The following is an 18,259-nucleotide window of genomic DNA, read 5'->3' as shown; positions in this document are numbered from 1 at the left end:
ATTTGGAAAACATACACTAGGAGGTACAAAACTTAACTGTCTACGTATTGTAAAAATAAGAATGCAAATTGAAATATACAAACTAAGAAAGAAAAAAATCAATTTCTTAGAAAAATATGAAATATGCATAATATATGTGTATAAAATCAATGAAATATATGCAATTATCTACACTAATTACTAGACCAATATATTATAGTAACCAATTACTACCAATTATTGTAGTCAGAAATTCAATTTTTTTTTTTATTTACCTACCAATGATTTGAAAATATATTAGATACAAGATTCTTTACAAGCAAATAAAAAAAAAAAATGTTTATCGAAAAGACACATTAATTTTTTTACCATTTAAGGTATTCATAGTTTTACATCATAACCCATGTAACTATTTTATCTCAAATAAATTTTGTTTTTTGTTAAAATTCTTAAACAAATTAAGACTTAACTATTTGGGTTATACTTATTACATGAGGAAGTGTCAAACTTTATTCAAAACATGCAACTTATTCTAAACTTTGTTGTAGTTTTGATGAGTATGATGACTGAAAACATGACATAGCTATTCACAACTGTTAACTATTAATCATTTATCTGAATTAGTCTTGAGTTATGACACCATTTTCAATATCAGTGATTTTTATTTGTTAATACTAATTTTTAAACATCCATTATTTGAAAACAAACCACTTAACCATTAGCATATATTATGCACCATGCAAAAAAGTATGAAGTTCATAAAACTTTTTTGAAACTGTTTTGTTAGATGCACTTGGTAACATAGGATTAAAAATGTTACTGACCGAGAAGCAGTAATCACAAAAGCAATTAAAATAGTGTTTCCAGATATTAAAACTGTTTTATTGTTGGAATCATTTATAGAGGTATGTTGGATTTTGACTGAAAAAAAAACAAATTTAGAGCAAAGTAATGATTAATGAAATAATTTATAGAAATAATATTTTACATTAGGTAGGTACATACTACATTGTTTATTATCAACTTATACCATAGATTATAATATATTACTAGGTATACTAAAAGCTATATTTTTAAATAACTTATTTGTTGAGTTTATAAAATTATATTAAGATAATTTTAAAATGTTATTCATTATATTATATAACATAAAACTATGTAAGTGTTATTCACTTATATTGTCAAGTTCATACACCTAAAAATAATATTATATATAATTATATAATACAATACTAGCTGATCCGTCACATCTTCACTCATGATTGGCAAGTAAATATAAAAAAACGGTTAATGAAAGCGCACTGAAATGTTTCTAGTGATGTTCAATATAAACTTTAGAAAAAAAAATTAGAAAAATGTTAAATATTGTCATTACAAAATGGGAACATAAAAAAGGCCTGTTCTTGCGAAGTTCGCAAAGCCCCAAAAATTAGCTTTTTTTTTAATTTTTCAAGGACTTTATTATTAACTTTTGAGTTAATTAAATCTTATCATAAAACAGAGTGAATAAATGCATGGTATAAATAGATAGATAATATCTTTAAATTAATTTAGATATTTTTTAAATTTCATTCCGTATAATTATAACAACTCTTATAAATTATATTTTTAATAAATACTTTATAAAATTAACAATTAAATATATATTATAGGGCTCAGAACTTGATGGCCTAAAAATATTTAGAAAATGCACTTAAAAAGTATTAAAATGATTTATAAACATCAAACATCAAAAAATGACCATAACAATATAAATGCATTAGTGTCCAATAACATCGGTAAAAGTCAAAAGATTATTTAGTCGGTGTAAGTTGTACAACCAAATCTAAAATCTTTGAATTTGAAAATTTAAAAATGCGTGTTATCATAAATTATAATCAAGATAATTAATATTTTTTATTTTTTTTTTAGCTTTTTTATTTATATTTTTTAATTATTTTTTTAAATAATTTTACTATTCAAAATATAATTTGCTTCATTAGTAACTCATATGAGTATATTAATGATTAAATATCAATAAATAAATCATATTAGTAAAATACATATTTTGAGTTTTTTAGCACAAATTTATGTATATATTTTGGTGACATAAATATATATTTTGGTTTCAAAAATACATATAAATCCGAGCCCTACTCATCACATATTAATATAATATTTTATTTTATTTTACATATATTTTACAAAATAATAGATGATATATTATTATTTAAAAAATCAACTGTATTGATAGCTTACTAATGAAGTTTAGTTAAAGCTATTTTACCTATCGGTGTAACTGGAACAGGCACAGCTAAAGGTTAATTAGTAGATGAAGTCATTACTTCAAAAAAATTACCTAAATACAATTATTTAAATTAAAATTATTAACATTTATAGATAAAAGAAATGAAAATGTAAACAATTACCATCAGAATTATTGCTTTCATCAGATATCAAATGAACACTTATTTTCCAAAGCAAGCACCTTTTTAATTCTTTTAGGCTTTAAGGTCTTATATTCTTCAACTTTTGTTTCTGTAGAGAATTTTTAACTTCAACTTGCTGATGCCATACTTTTCTAAAATAATCTGTGAAATAAATCAAATCATTTTCTATGAGTTGATTTTTACAACGTTTACGAATTAATAGTAACTAATTAGGTATTAAATTAGTTTTTATAAGTTATTCTTACCATAAATTTTGTTCCCATCAAAAATTTTAACCTAATACTTTGCTCAAGTGTAGTCGGGCTCCTCTGCCATTTGAAGAACATCATTGTCAACATGTTCAGGTAGTCTGTAGCTAAACTGAGGATTAGTATTAGTTAACATATTTATTGGCACAACACTAAACTTCTTATAATTAGGGAATTATCCACCTTGAAGAAACCTACGAGTGATTATTATATTTTTTTTTATTTATAATTCAGCTATTACTATTATTTAGCATTTGATAAAATTAAATAACATTTTAAGAAAGCATAAACAGTAAACTACACACGGGTGAAGCAGAGTAATTCAGCTAGTAATTTAGTTATGCTAGTTATAGATAAGTAATTATTATAATAAACGTTGTGCCTACTTTTAAATGTTTAATCATTACTTTAAAACAACAAATTATGTCAATTAATAAATAAAATAAACAATTAAATAAATGTGTGAATTTACATAAGAACAAGGACCTAAACGAATTCTTTTATAAAACTTTTAAAGTTTTTAATGATAGCAAAGTCATTACCGAAATAATTTCTAATCACAAATCAAAATACGTATATTTAAATAAACAAGTTAAATTTAAATTAAAGTATAAAAATATCAATTTACGTCATCCCTGGTGGGGATCGAACCCACGACCTTTGGATTAGAAGTCCAACGCGCTATCCTCTGCGCTACAGGGACAGATAAGTAAATTAGAGCAAGATTATGTTTATCATTTTCAAATCGTATTTAATATATCAATAAATGTATAAGTTATAATTTTATGAATTAAATTATAACGCAAAAAATCAAATGAAGTCATATTACATTATGAAACTAAGGTAGTAGATATAGCAAAATTATTAACGAAATGCACATAATAAATTTATTAGATAGGTGTACACTGTACAGAGATTTTTGTTTCTTTAGTTAGATTTAGATAACACAAAACTATTACCTATCTACTTAATAATTAATAGGTACCCTACCTGTAAATTATTTTTATTAATGAGTACCTAGTATGAATAATACGAATAAGTTACGACCCAAGGCTCAAGCAAGCGATTTTTTTTAATGGCTATTTGGAATACATTTTTAAACAAATTTAATTACTATTCTCCTCAAAATATAGATTATAATTTTATTATAGAAAGTAATAATATAGTAATTATAAGCTTATTGTATAATATATCTAGTGTACCTACGACAATCCGACTTGCTTGCCAATTAATATTTGTGTATACGATGTTTGCTGGAAGGGAGGCATAGGCACTATTATTTATAGTTGTGTGGATTAATATGGAAGAGAAGTGCTTGATTAGGTACTTACTATTTAGTATTTACTGTTTATTGTTTAGTATGCCCAGATTCAAAATTAGCACCCCGAGAGTAGTTCTAAATTTTTATGTCATTATTTAATTTTAATAAGTACATACTAATTTTATTTTCTGATGGTATTTTAGCATTATTATATTTTGAAATAGTTTTTTTTTTTTTTTACATTAACATAGAATGACTTAATAACATTTAATAAGTCCCATTTACTAAAGTAAATATTTTCAATGATATTATTAAGCTTGAAAGTACTTACCTTATAAACAGAGACTTTTCGTAATTTCGTATAAATTACTTTAAATTGCTATTACAATTATTCCATAAATTCTGGAACAGCGAACGTAGTATTTAAATAATATATCAACCGACAACCATAGTCAAGCACGAGCATGTTACAAGTTACAACTATGGTTTACTGATTTATTTACTTCAAATATTGAACGAGATAGGTAGTATTGTTAATTAATAGCCAATATTAAATAAGTACAGTACACAGTGCATTGACTAAGGTGCAAAGAGAATATTATTGCTCCAGGTGGCGGAAAAATTCAAACTTCTTATTCGAAAGTTATTAGATTAGATGTTAGAATGTTACAATAATTATTTATAAATAATTCATTTTTATTAACAGCCTAACTATTATATTTTTAGAAATAATTTTTAAATCGAAATCATGGCATTAGGTTTCCAACTTAAGTAAATTACAACACGTCGATGTATTTTTTTATTGGTGGAGTAAAAGAAAGGTAAAACTTTTTGGTGGTATTGGCATTAAAAAAGTTCCGTTAATATTCCATGATGTACCTAGGTACATAATTAAAGCTCGATTTTCCTTGTACTGTTTTAACTTTGATGAACGAAACTTCAACACTGATACTTTCGCCATCGTCGGATTTTAACTATAAAAATTTTGCCTCATTAAAAATTATAAATTCACCTTGAAAAGATAAAGAAATTAAAAATATTTAAAAGATTAAACCATTAGACAAACTTTAAACCATGATAATAATCTGATAAATTAAATTGTATTTTACAGAGTATGACACTATGACAGTAAATAATAATATAGTTTACTGTAAATAAATTTTTATTCACAACTGTAGTTTCACAAGTTGTGTTGTTAATTAGCAGTGGTGAATTATTCAGGCATGCTCATCATGCTTAGGAATAAAAATGTAATTAGGAAATAAAAAATACAAATATTATTTTGTAATCAATAATTTGTTACATATTTTAAAAGAGACATAATGTATGACAAATATATCATTTCTCTCTAATACTTCTATTATAATTATTCGTGTTTATTTTTATCGTAACAGAGCATACGATCATCGATCATCTGATGTGTGCGTCATAGACATATAATATGTCTATGGTGTGCGTAAGCTATACGACGCTTGTTATGGCGGTGCGAACAACCCAAGGCATGTTCATACTTCATTCGTTATTCTTCGTCAATGTCCGATGTCGTCATTTATATAATTTACGGCGTCTACGAGTATAATATTATGACAATTTTTCTTCGTTTTGTTATTTTGTGCTATTTTTTAATAGTGTTTAGTATTTTAGTACTACCTATAATAAATTTATTATTTTAAACAATATTATGGCTATCGTAAAAACTGATTGTGTTATAACTTATAACTTTATAAGTGACTTGATTTCAAAACATTTTTCTAAAAAAAAAGTGAAATTATTAAAACAGGTATCTTGTTTGGTAATCCCTAATATTACAAGTATTTACAAAGATAAGAAAATAAAATAGGTATATATAAAATTTTAAAAAGTATTAAAAAGTTTAAAAATGAGCTTTGAATTTTGCGATAAAATAATAGAAAAGTTCGTTAAAAAAGAAAGAAGAATTGACTCTGATCTATGAATTATTAAAAATGTGAAGGTAACTTGGTTTTAGTTAAAAGATTATTATCTAAGTAAGTGTTATTGTATAAAATAATAAATTGAAGTCTTATTTTTAAATGAATACAAATTTGTGTATTATGTATTAATTATTAATTAAATAGAACTCTAATACATTATGATAAATGAGCAAATCGATACATCGGAGTCAACATTCGTCATTGTTACCTAATTAGTAATATATATTATTATAATAGGCGTAGGGTGGTCAAATTTTTTTTTTTTTTGGGGGGGGGAGGAGCTGTTACCTTTCTAGGGGTAGACATGTACTGACACATGGAGGGTTTAGTCTGCATTTGGGGGAGAGACTAAGTCCCCCTAACTATGCCTATGTATATTATACTAAATTATAGTACAAATCTTTATAAAAATATATACTTATTCGTATAAATGAGATTATGTTTCTTGTCTAAGATAAAATTTAATAATCCAGAATTAAAAATATTAAATTTAACTTATTCAAGTATAAATATATAATTGACATATAATATGTTGTTACTTGTTCACTTTGGTTTTTTTAATATTAACTTCTCAAAAGTTAAAACAAAAACTATTGCTTATTTAATTACAAAAACTAATAATGTTGTATAATCTCAAAAAATCAAATACTACAATATTATTATGATTTATTATACATGTCACATAGAGATACTTATGTAATTCAATTATTTTATTCTTTCAATCAGTAGGTCTGATTCAGATGGCATAGGAGCAGCCTTTACATTCACAGAACTATAGAAAACCACTTATTGGTGTTCATTAATAAGTGAATAATAACATACAACTAAGTGTCTGTACAAAAAATAAGGTCAATTTTAAAATAACCTATATAGGTACTATACATTTTTGTGACAGCCAATATCCATGATCCGCATGTTTTATCTAAAAAAAAAAAAATATATTAAATTAATTTAAATATCTAGTACAATTTATTATTGTTAATAAAAATAAATAAACATATTTGATGTATTACAAGGATTGTATTTTTAAATTGTTAATGTTAATATCTTGATAAGTTTTATTCTCAACTAAATTAATTTCTTCTTAACCAATAATATCACTTGGTCGTATTGGTATAATTATAAGTATTTCTATTATTTGTATTTTCTACATTCCATGATGTGTTTAAACCAATATTTACTGATTATTTACAGTAATTTATATATTGAATGCTGATATTAATGTTTTTTGTGTTATGAAAACCAGTAATTCATTGTTAAGATTTATTAATCCATAATAATTTATGGAATCACCCTTAATACTCGTTGAATAAAATATTACAAAAAATCCTTTATTTGTGATAAACAATCTTCTCATTGTTTTTTTATTTTTTTTTTTTTTGGTTAAACTTTTGTCATTTTATTATTTTAGGACATATTATATATTTTATTAGTTTTAAGTAATTTACGCCTATAATTTTGTTACAACAAATGTTAATTTATTGAACAATAATGAATAATAAATATATCTAACCTACAGAAATTAAAAATTAAACAGTATAAAGTTGAATAAGATATATAAGTAATTAAAAACAAAGTTTATCTTAAAAGATCAATAATTAAAATATTAAGTATAACATTTAAGTAGATAATGAAAAAATATGAATAAACACTCTTTGAAGTGTGGTAAAAAAATTCACTACTATAAATAAAATAATGGTTTAACGTTACATGAATAACAAAAAATTATAACATTTACAAAATATATGTTATAAGCAACACAAACTATAATTAAACTCTTTTTTTTATAATCAATAATTAAAAAAAATAAGTTCCAATACATCACAGATTTTCATAATTTGACAATATTGATTCATTTAAATTGATATATACACAAATTAAATGTAGAATAAAAAAATATAATATTTAAAGCAGTGAAAAATAAGCTGATATAATCATTGGTGTTTAATCTTCTGCACTATTAATAAGTGATACATTAGAAGACTGAGTAGATTTCATATCTGGATCATCACTTTCCATAAGCTCATTAATTTTATCAACTATCCACTAAAAATAAATGAATAAATAATAATTAGTTATATTAATAAATATACAATATGTTTAAATATAAATACATACAGAACATAGTTCAGGGTCTGATACCAAAATTAATCTAGCATTAGATTGCTTAACTTTGAAACACCACCAACGACGTAAATTAGGATCATGTTTTCCATAGAGAGATATTCCGTTTTGTTTTATTTTTGGATGCCTAGTCATGGCTGACCAAACATATTCCCATTCAATCTAATTGAAACAATATTTTAAATATACATTTTTTTCAAAATATTAATGTTATATAAAAAATACTTTATAAGAACCAGTCCAGTAACTTCGAGTAATATACATAACTCTTTGTGATGTGATTAAAAAAATTTCTTTATCAGTAGGCACAGTTTGTACATGATAAATATAGTTATCTGATAGTTTATACACCCCTTTTCCAGCAATCTGTAACATTTTATCTCATAAAGTGGAATATAATAAAAATATTTTAACTTTCTTACCATAAAATTTTAAATAATTTACAGGAATCTTAATTTGCTTACGCATTGAAACTCTGTCAGTATTAATTAGATTCTAGATTTCTTTAAATAACTCATTATAAGTAGAATGTAAATAACCTCAGGAGGGGGAAAAAGATCAAAAACTAGTATACACATTTTTTTGTAATAATTTTTTTATTAAAAAACAAATTTTTTTTAAATTTTTTTCTATTCTAAAATTATTTGAAATATAAATACTAGATTAGGTTAGGTACATAAATGATAATACAGTCCAAAAAGTGTTCTTTTATATATTATATATAAAAAAATTACAAATTGATTCATTTAAATGTAATTTGTCAATACAATTTGTTACATTAAAATTAATTAATGTAAATAAAAGATGAAGAATAAGTAAATAGCGATTAGAAATTCAGAAACAAAGAAGAATTTACACATATACTTATCTCTATTATTGTGTATAAGATAAATTTGATACTATCTATGTTTTTATCACTATTTCCTTACTCTCCTTAAGCCTTAAGGCAATAAACAATCATACATTTAGTAAAAGAATTTAATTATATTAATTGTTTAAATATAATTAAAAACATTAGATTGGTTCACCTTTAAAAGTTTATATCCTTCAGCATCTCTTTTACTGTATGGCCGCACTTGTTTATCTTCTCTAAAAAACCTTGGTAAACGAATACGTTGCACTTCTGATGTAGTATCAGTAACCCTGATTAAAAATATGTTAATACATTTTAATTTCAATATAATAATTTGTTAAATTTGTGTGTTATTTCATTCTACAAATGTACAATATAGGACATTTTACTATCACAATAACTCATTTAACTTTGTAATTTTTAAAATTACAGTGAATCAATTATAAAATTTAAAGGTAAGATATCTAGGGAATCTAATCTTGCAAGGCTTTAATTTATATTTGAATTACAAAGCAAATTATGAAAATTTTAAAATGTACAAAAAAAACTAAGAAATGCTCATTTGTAAATTAAATATTAAAAAAAACCTAAAATACTCACCATATTAATCTTAACTATAAATTTTAAAATAGTTAATTCACTGAAGTTTTAAAAATAACAGTAAAATAGATTATTGTATATATAATATTTGCTGATATATATATATGTTTGTGTGACAGAAACAGAGAATCCTTTTAAGTTATATATATCATGCAATTTATACAAACCGTTTTATGGTATTCAAAGTTCCACTAGTAAAATCTAATGCTCCGGATAAAGGTCTAGCTACAAGGCCAACCATTCCTTTACAACCTCCCTTGAAAAATCCCCTTATGCCATCACTACGAGCACCACTGATAGGTTTTTCAAAGACACCTTCTACACCTTCCACAACACCCTAATTAAATTAAGACAATAATTAAAACAATAAATGTATTAATTACTATCACACATAAAAATAATAATAACTAATTACCAGAACAAAACCTCGACCCCCTTGTGCTAATCCAGCTGGAATATTACTTGGTTGCTGATTCATTATTTCTTGACGTTTTTTTTGATAATCCTTGTCAAATGTTAAAGCAGCAATACCTTTCCCTATTATATTAAAATGAATGTAAATACAAATAAAAAATAAGGACTTTTATCAATTTAATAAATTACCCATGGCGCCAGTTATTCTTCCAACTGCTCCTGCTGCACCTCCAACTGTGTGTCCAAATAAACTCTTTACTCCCAATACTAATCCTTCAGCAAATTCTTCAGGTCCTTGAATTGCACCCTTAATTAATTAAATAAGTTAAATTTACCCAAAATACCAATTAACATTTTTGACATCTTATTAACTAAATTCTATAACTACTAAGAGGATGACAATACATTATTTGTTATATTCTCTTTGACCTCTGGACATCACAACAAATTAGTGTTAAGCAAAACTAATCTTGTGTTTAAATATTAATATTAGAAAGAATGTATTTGTCCATTGGTATTTTTTTATGCAAGTTAAGAATATGTAAAATATTACAGGCAAAATACTCAATAAAAATTACAGTATCCTAAAAAAGCAAATCAACAAATGCAAACACTGTTTTTAACTTAAAGTTTGATAAATTCTAATTTTAAATGAATGTTGTACCTGCATATGTTATCTCAATCTTACTAATATATACCATACCAAAATCAATGTTCAACAGTTACATTATCTATGTTTTTTTCGTCAGGGTTTTTCAGTTTTCATAATTTTTAAGCTAGTTATGAGTATATAAAATATTAATGATTAAAAATGTTTATAATTCATTTAAAATTAAAACATCATAAAAATCAATGAAAGAGTATAGATAATGTTCTAATATTTATGTTTGATTATAGGATATCTCACACTAATATTTAAGCTAAGTACACAAAATTGGAACTGTTGAACATATATTTTAGAATGGTATAATTAGTAAGATAGATATAACACATGCAGGTACAATGTCTTCAGTTAGCATAGGATTGGTTCTGCTAAATATAAATTTGCTGTTTTGCGTGTGAGTTTGACAGAGAAAACAAATATTGCCTGACACTCTTAAATTTAAAAATAATTTTTATATTAATTATCATTATATACTTGAAAAGGTTCATAAAATAAATCTTCAACTCCTTGTTTAAAGCCTGATACCAGACCAAATGGATTCCCTAACACATCAAGACCCAAGACAAGCACATAAAGTTGTTTTATTAGTTGACTGACATAATGATGTTGAACTTCCAGCATTAACTGCCGCTGATTAAGCAAAACATATTGTCTTTCAAAAAAAGCCAACCTATAAACACAACATTATTAATTTTTTAGAAACTAAAACACACATAGTCATATATCATATGTTTTTTACAATTGATCAAAATAAGTAATTTTTTTTTTTTTTTTATAAATAAAATTATATCTATTATATAATACTTACTTTAAAACAACATCTTGAACACTAGTAATAGTAACACCAATACTTTGTAAGATTATACTGATAATAGGAGGAATATTTTCTAATTCATCTCCACTTAATGAAAATGTAACGTGTATCTAAATTAAACAAAAGTAATGTTTAAAATTAAATTTATAAACTATATAATATTTTTAGTAAGTAGATTTTACTAAGCCCCCATCTATTTTATATGCTGATTAAGAAATTAAAATACTTTATAATTACAAACCTTAAGTGGTGAAAAATGAAGCATATCATAATAATTCTTTTGTTCTTGTAAAGAAAGAGTTATCATTTGAGATTGTAATGGCTTACTGGCATATGCCAAATCTTCATTGAACATTGTTAACTAAAATAAAATTTAAGTTTTGATTTATGACATACAAATTAGATATTAGAAAATAATCAATTAAACAAACCCTTTCTTCTTCTGAGAGCTCATATTTTTCAGTCATTTTTATTATAGCATTGATAAAACCAATATCAAGTTTGATATGAAACTCTTGAATAAGCATTTTATAATACTTATATTGTTTAACTGGACTGTATTTATTCAATCGTTCTACAATACTAAGCTCCACAAATGGCTTTCGTTCTAAAATATTAATTTATTAATTAACTAGATTTAAAATTAGTTTTCATAAGCAGAATGATCTAACATCTAAAATACAAAGCCTTTGAATACAATATTTATTTAGTTAAATTTCAAATTATAAATATTCTATGTATAAATGTATATAATACACATTATATAATCAGAACCGTGGTTAGATTCAGTGCTACAAGCCATTTAATGCATTTCTACCCTTGTAAATTGTTTACACCCCTCCCCCCTAACAACAAACTTTTTTTGGTTCCAAAAATATAGTTTCAATGTTAACTCATTTTTTTTTTATTATTGTTTTTTAAAAGTATCAACATACTAATGTTTTTACATTATCTTATTTAAAATTTGATTGATAAAAAATCAAAATCAATAAATGATTTTATTGCGACTTTTTAAATACCTATAAAATATTTTAATTATTATTGTTATAAGTAAAGTAATTTAATTTTGTAAGCAACAATAAAAAAAACTTACCATAAAATTTCTTCTAGAACACCCTTTCACGAACTTATAAAACATAAATGACTAAATATTGAAATATGAATAGTTATCTACCCATCAATAAATATAAATATATTAAAGGGTTGCATTTTTAATCCTATTTTTAACTTTAACATGTATCTTATGTTAAAAAATAATAATACAAATCAATTTTCAAAACTATTACTACCACTTTGCTTAATATTACATAATATTATAATGTCAAATATTTTATACTGCAAGTATTTTGTAATATTTGTATACTAAATACATATATATGCTATTAAATTATTATTTACCTATCAAGAATAACCTAAAATTTCTCCATATTTATAAATTATATTAATATTTAGTATAACACCTTAGCATAGAATAAGTAAAATGTATATTATAAGTATTAACAATAAAATAGGCATATTTTATTTTGGCTTTTATATTCTTTTTTTGCTGTGCCCCTGGCATGGGTCAGTCTCACCAAAGCCTAGTTATGGCTTTATGCTTTATGTACAATAAATTATAATAATGTTTATGTTTTTTTTTTTTTTTTTTTTAAATAAAATATCATGACTTACCAGTTTGTGCAATTGTTTTTGGTGGTGGTACAGGAGCAAATACAACAGGAAAGATACAATTATCTATTTGACTATCAATTTGTAAGTTATTTATTTTAGCATGTATCTGGGATGTATAATCAGAAGATTGCAAATTAAGCCAAAATCCAGTATTGTAAATTCGTCTAATATTTTTTTTAGAAGGTTTTGTAACAAAATTTTCAGCAAAATTTACCTAAAAATATTGATTAATATAAATATATTTAATTTCATAGTACAATTAATCTAAAATATACCTCAATATTCAAATCTTTAATAAAGACAATGGGTTCATTCTCGCCAATTGCCAACATTCTAGTGTAGCGTATATAAGCGGCTTCAATTAATTCACATTCTTTTTTTGTCATTGGTACATAACGAGAACCACTTAATTTTTTTGTTTCCCATATTACTCCAGAACTATAATAAAAATTTAACTTAAAAAAAGTCACATGTCTAAAAAGTGCAATTTTTAATTCTCACATTGAAGCAATAAATGTATTGATTTTACAATTATGTGTTTTGTTTTGATATTTAAATATACAGAAGAGTCTCATTAGTTCAAACAAGATTGGGGAAAGAAATCATTTGAATTACTCGTGACTTAATAAAAAAATCAATTTTATTCCAATTTAAATTTTAAAATTAATCTTCATCTATACTGCAGTATTAATTAATAAAATTTGTTGTGAAAAATACTGTGAATACAATCAAAATCATTATAATTATGTATATACAACCAGCTAATATGTTTATATATCACATATTATTATGAATAATGATACACGTGTGTTTTAGTATAGCGATGAGGCTATTTCCAAGCCCGTTAGAATTACTGCGTCTTTCGAATTAGCCTGTATTCGGATTAACGAGACCCTACTGTATAGTGTATATACAAAATTTATTGCAAATTTCCTTTGTAGAAAAAATTCTTTAATTTCGTGTTATTTTATTTAATATTTTAATATACACAAATATTATCAAAACATAATAATATCTCCCTACCTAACGCTACTAACCAAGTGTAAATGATAATTAAATCACAAAAATATTAATAATTAAATAAATTTATAATTTTTACCTTCCAATTCTCAAATACATTAATTCCATACAAACATCATTATTCACCAATGATAAACCTAATGAATGTATAGAAACTAATATTTCTCTATTTATTATTTCAAGTTTGCTTGAAGCTTGACATTCTTCAGCTATACGAGCATCAGTAGTAAACATTAGAATACGTTGTATACCATCTAAAAACGAAATCCAATACACTTTTATACCATCATCATGATTAAATGTCCCCACACCATCCTGAAAAAAATATAAATCAGATAAAAAGGAGATTTTTTTTAATAATTTGTAAATTCCTAATCAAAAATAATTTGGATACTTATTAACTAACTAAATTTTTATAGAAATTCTAATTTTAAAATTTTAAATAATACATTTTTAATTTTGTAGTTTTAAACATGGCAATCAAAAAATAAATTGAGTTTCAAATAAAGTTAGTTGGTTTAAATTAACACATGGTATGTAACTATATATTTTTTTTTGCTTTAAGCTATATTAAGTTGAATTTGAAGTATGTAATAATCAATACTGAAATTACTAAAATTATCAATAGGCTGATAACTGAAGCTTATATTAAATTAATACAACATTTTTGAAGAATTACAATAAAAGTACTGTATATAAGGAACTTTGGAAATATATCTTTCATAATCAGTAAAAGCAATAGCTAATTATTTTTACTACCCCTAACATTACAGATACATTAAATAAGTGTTAAAACCTGCCTTTCCTTGGCCACACATTATTACTGTCTTATTTGTTTAAACTTTCTTTGAACGACTCACCTCTCTGCACATTTCACTACGTTCCCATGGTTTGTGATATCAATCACCTTATCTTCAACTGCCCTAGTTTATTATCAAATCGCACCAACCTTTTGTCCATCCTAAAATCCTCCAATGTCCCTTTTAATACACAAAATATCTTAACCAACTTACAAAAAAGTGTGATATTAAGCGTTTTGTCTTTTTTTTAGCCATACAGGCTACTCAATTTAAATTTTTTTCTTTTTGTAATTTAATCTAATTGTCTTTATTTTTTTTTTATTTTGTATCTCATAATCTATTATATATTATTTTTTATGTTATGTTTTTAATTGTAGAGACTAATTGTATATTACAAAGTTTAAATAAAAAAAAAAAAAGTGTTAAATTCATGTTAACCTTTCTTAAATCTGCTTGATTTTGCATCATATTCCAATAAATAATAGGGTTATCTGTTGGAGTAGACCACGCAAAGAACATTTTATGTCTAGGTGGTAATATTTTTCTGCGAAAAAAAAAAGATAAAATTATAAAATTGTATAAGTTAAAACTAAAACTTCTAAGTAATAAGTATAACTAACATTTCATCTAAATATTCTGACAAATCATGTTCAATAAATTTAAGATAACTTTCTGTATGGTTTATAATTAAAGCAGGCGCCATTCCCTCCATGTATGGACTAAATGTGATGTAAGTTCCACCCTCTGTCATCTGAATATCCACTTGAACAGCACTATACTAAAAACATATTTTTAATATTAAAAACCTAAGTATTATGTTTGATAAGCAAAACTATTGTTATATTTATTAATAATAACTAAAAATATTTACTAAAACAAAATAAAATCAATAATCTAACCAGTAAAATAGTTTTTAATAATTTACTTTATTTCGGAGACGTATTAAATCACTTCTTGACTTATAATATGGCAATGGAGTAGAAGCATCCAAAGTACCAGTTATACGAAAAATGAATATTTTATCTACATTTAGTTTATCTGTAATATTTTGAGGCCAAAATGGTACACAGCTATTTGGATCTACCTATTTAAATAAATTGAAAAATTTTAATATTTAAAATAATTAACTTTAATTTTAAATATACTTTAATCCAAGTTTGTTGTAATTTATACATTTCTTGAACATCTATAGCAAATGGACATTGATTAGATGTTATGTAAAATGGAGTAAATGTAACTTGTTTTGTTAAAGAATTGTTAGTAAGTTGTATGTGTACACCCATCTAGAAAAAACAAATACTAATAAAAAACAAATATTCATAATCTATAACTTAAAATAAAAATATTACTTGATATAGAATATTATTTGATTTACACATAATTGAACCAGAGTTTCCAGCTACATCCAGAGAAAATTTATCAGACCATAGACCTGAATCAATTTTAATGTAAGCTTTTTTATTAGCAAAAAACAATTTTTTTTTAAATGACCACATTAAAGGTTCTGTAGAATTTGATGAATGTTGTAATATATTTGCTTCATCATCAACAGCCTATACATATTAAAAGTTACAGGATAATTTTTTTTAGAATATACATTTGAATATTAATAAAATGTTTATATAGTATTTTTAACAGATACCTTATAAGTTAGAGTTTTTCCAGTCTTGTTGATCATCCAAAATGGACAATAAAGTGTTTTGATATGTGTTCCTCCTTCGTGAAATTCAGTTCGTATGCCAAAATTTATAACATTTGCATTTGTATCTGGTTTATCCTCATTATTAGTGAAAGACCAAATTGAAAATTCATCTGGATGTTCCTCGACAGTACATTTGCAATCCCAATATTTATCTAAATATTTGATCTGTAAAAATAAATTATTTAGAGCTAAACTTATAATTTTTAATTTATAGTATTAATAGTATATTATTTAAAAAATATATATATAAATTAAAGATATAGGGTAATTCACCAGGCATGGCCCATTTCCGCCAAAAAACTGGTTCCCTGATTTATGCATAGCCCTTTTCCGCCAAACTAAAAAGCTATGATTTCCGTTTCCGCAAAAATGTATTTTTGTGAAAAGACGTTTCCGCCAATTATTATTTGGGAACCATATACAAATGTATCTTTTGTTTCAAATATTACATTTTCTTTTTCCAAAATATTGGTCGCACAATTTTTCATGAAACATCTCCGCCGAGTTATATTTGTTTTTGACATATAACCCAAAACATACTTAAAACCATCAAAAATCAATATTTTTTACTCTTTTGTTTACAACAAATTTCGTTTTAAGAACATTATCAAATGTTTAATAAATAGAATAGATACTGAATCGAAATAAATAAAAGAATTTAACATTTATAAGATAAATATTATGTGCTAATTATAAATAATCTATGAGTATGTCTATAATTCCTTTCGTTAACGACGAATGACGATTAATAAAAATAATAAATAATACGATTAATGATTATCAAAAATTATTGCTGTATAATATATTGTTGTATCTATGATCTTTGCAATTACTTACAAATGTTATCGCTATTACCTAATGGAATGTTACATTACTATATTTTATATTTACCACAACATATATTGCCTAAGAATTTAAACTATTCGTTTCACAAGTTTTTTTTGGTGGAAACGTCTATTGTCGGAAACGGAAACCGTACCTTTTTCGTTTTTGGCGGAAAAGGGTTATTGCGGAATCGGATAATATTATTTTGGCGGAAACGGATAACTCCCGATTCACCTATATTACTTCCTTTTCCTATTATCATTTTTCATATTAATTTCATCATTTTCATCATTTAAGCATTATCATGTAACAAACAATACTATACATATTTCTTATTATCTTTATTTTTCTAGATAATAATTAATAGCAAGTTACTTCAGCTGTGGTTCAATATGTTATATAACATGTAATTTTTGATTTTTTCCTAAAGGAGTTATTTGAGTCTAACCTGAACAACTCCTCAAATTCTTATAATAATTCATCACTTTTTCAAACACTTTTTGTTAGCTGTGCAAGGTATATTAAACATTAAGCTAAACTAAACTAAACTTACAAATCCATTAAATTATGATTTATTTATAAAAATCTTTAAACCAAAAATAGAATATAGTAATTCGTAGCTGTAGATAACATATTGAATCACAGTCGTTACTTCAAATAAAATTCTCAAAATAAATACATTAGGTATATTTTATAAATTCCTTTGAATAAAATATAATCATTCAATCAAAAGAAATATTCATACCTGAGATACCTAACACTCGCAACATTACTTTCAAATAAAAAATAACAATAGGTAAATCACCATGTTATGCAGTATCTAACAAGCAAAGTAAGACAAATTCTAAAAATAAATGCCTAATGAGTAGGGTTGGGATTTTATAGAACTTAAAATTGCATAAA

At 24.3% G+C, this 18,259-nt stretch overlaps 1 protein-coding gene, 1 long non-coding RNA gene and 1 other non-coding gene across 4 annotated transcripts in view; all 3 read right to left on the bottom strand.

The window, feature by feature from the left end:
• Nucleotides 1–2,184: 2,184 nt before the first annotated feature.
• Nucleotides 2,185–2,968, bottom strand: LOC112593779. Its single transcript, XR_003114607.1, has 3 exons — nucleotides 2,654–2,968; nucleotides 2,388–2,549; nucleotides 2,185–2,317 (listed from the first exon to the last, which is right to left on the bottom strand). It is a non-coding gene; the product is annotated as an uncharacterized LOC112593779 (long non-coding RNA).
• Nucleotides 2,969–3,286: 318 nt separating this feature from the next.
• Nucleotides 3,287–3,359, bottom strand: Trnar-ucu. Its single transcript has one exon. It is a non-coding gene; the product is annotated as a tRNA-Arg (tRNA).
• Nucleotides 3,360–7,707: 4,348 nt separating this feature from the next.
• LOC112593769 (vacuolar protein sorting-associated protein 13) overlaps nucleotides 7,708–18,259 on the bottom strand; it is a 30,360-nt gene continuing 19,808 nt past the window's right edge. Inside the window, exons 41-60 of one of the 2 annotated variants that reach the window (XM_025338311.1) lie at nucleotides 16,472–16,696; nucleotides 16,179–16,382; nucleotides 15,975–16,112; nucleotides 15,755–15,913; nucleotides 15,450–15,607; nucleotides 15,268–15,373; nucleotides 14,109–14,344; nucleotides 13,285–13,447; nucleotides 13,010–13,223; nucleotides 11,770–11,945; nucleotides 11,580–11,699; nucleotides 11,333–11,448; nucleotides 10,999–11,194; nucleotides 10,050–10,167; nucleotides 9,862–9,983; nucleotides 9,614–9,783; nucleotides 9,022–9,136; nucleotides 8,219–8,359; nucleotides 7,988–8,155; nucleotides 7,708–7,915 (exon numbers count right to left, since the gene is read on the bottom strand). In XM_025338311.1, the coding sequence (XP_025194096.1) occupies nucleotides 7,814–7,915; nucleotides 7,988–8,155; nucleotides 8,219–8,359; nucleotides 9,022–9,136; nucleotides 9,614–9,783; nucleotides 9,862–9,983; nucleotides 10,050–10,167; nucleotides 10,999–11,194; nucleotides 11,333–11,448; nucleotides 11,580–11,699; nucleotides 11,770–11,945; nucleotides 13,010–13,223; nucleotides 13,285–13,447; nucleotides 14,109–14,344; nucleotides 15,268–15,373; nucleotides 15,450–15,607; nucleotides 15,755–15,913; nucleotides 15,975–16,112; nucleotides 16,179–16,382; nucleotides 16,472–16,696 (3,147 nt within the window). In that variant the 3' untranslated portion in view covers nucleotides 7,708–7,813. The remainder of the gene's footprint in view (nucleotides 7,916–7,987; nucleotides 8,156–8,218; nucleotides 8,360–9,021; nucleotides 9,137–9,613; nucleotides 9,784–9,861; nucleotides 9,984–10,049; nucleotides 10,168–10,998; nucleotides 11,195–11,332; nucleotides 11,449–11,579; nucleotides 11,700–11,769; nucleotides 11,946–13,009; nucleotides 13,224–13,284; nucleotides 13,448–14,108; nucleotides 14,345–15,267; nucleotides 15,374–15,449; nucleotides 15,608–15,754; nucleotides 15,914–15,974; nucleotides 16,113–16,178; nucleotides 16,383–16,471; nucleotides 16,697–18,259) is intronic. The other variant, XM_025338310.1, reaches the window with a different exon arrangement.

Source organism: Melanaphis sacchari, unplaced genomic scaffold (genome assembly GCF_002803265.2).
Source record: "Melanaphis sacchari strain LSU unplaced genomic scaffold, SCAv2.0 Contig20_pilon_pilon, whole genome shotgun sequence".
In the NCBI taxonomy this organism is placed as follows: Eukaryota; Metazoa; Arthropoda; class Insecta; order Hemiptera; family Aphididae; genus Melanaphis; species Melanaphis sacchari.
Note: the sequence above shows the minus strand (reverse complement) of the source record. Positions and strands in the feature narration are given on the sequence as shown.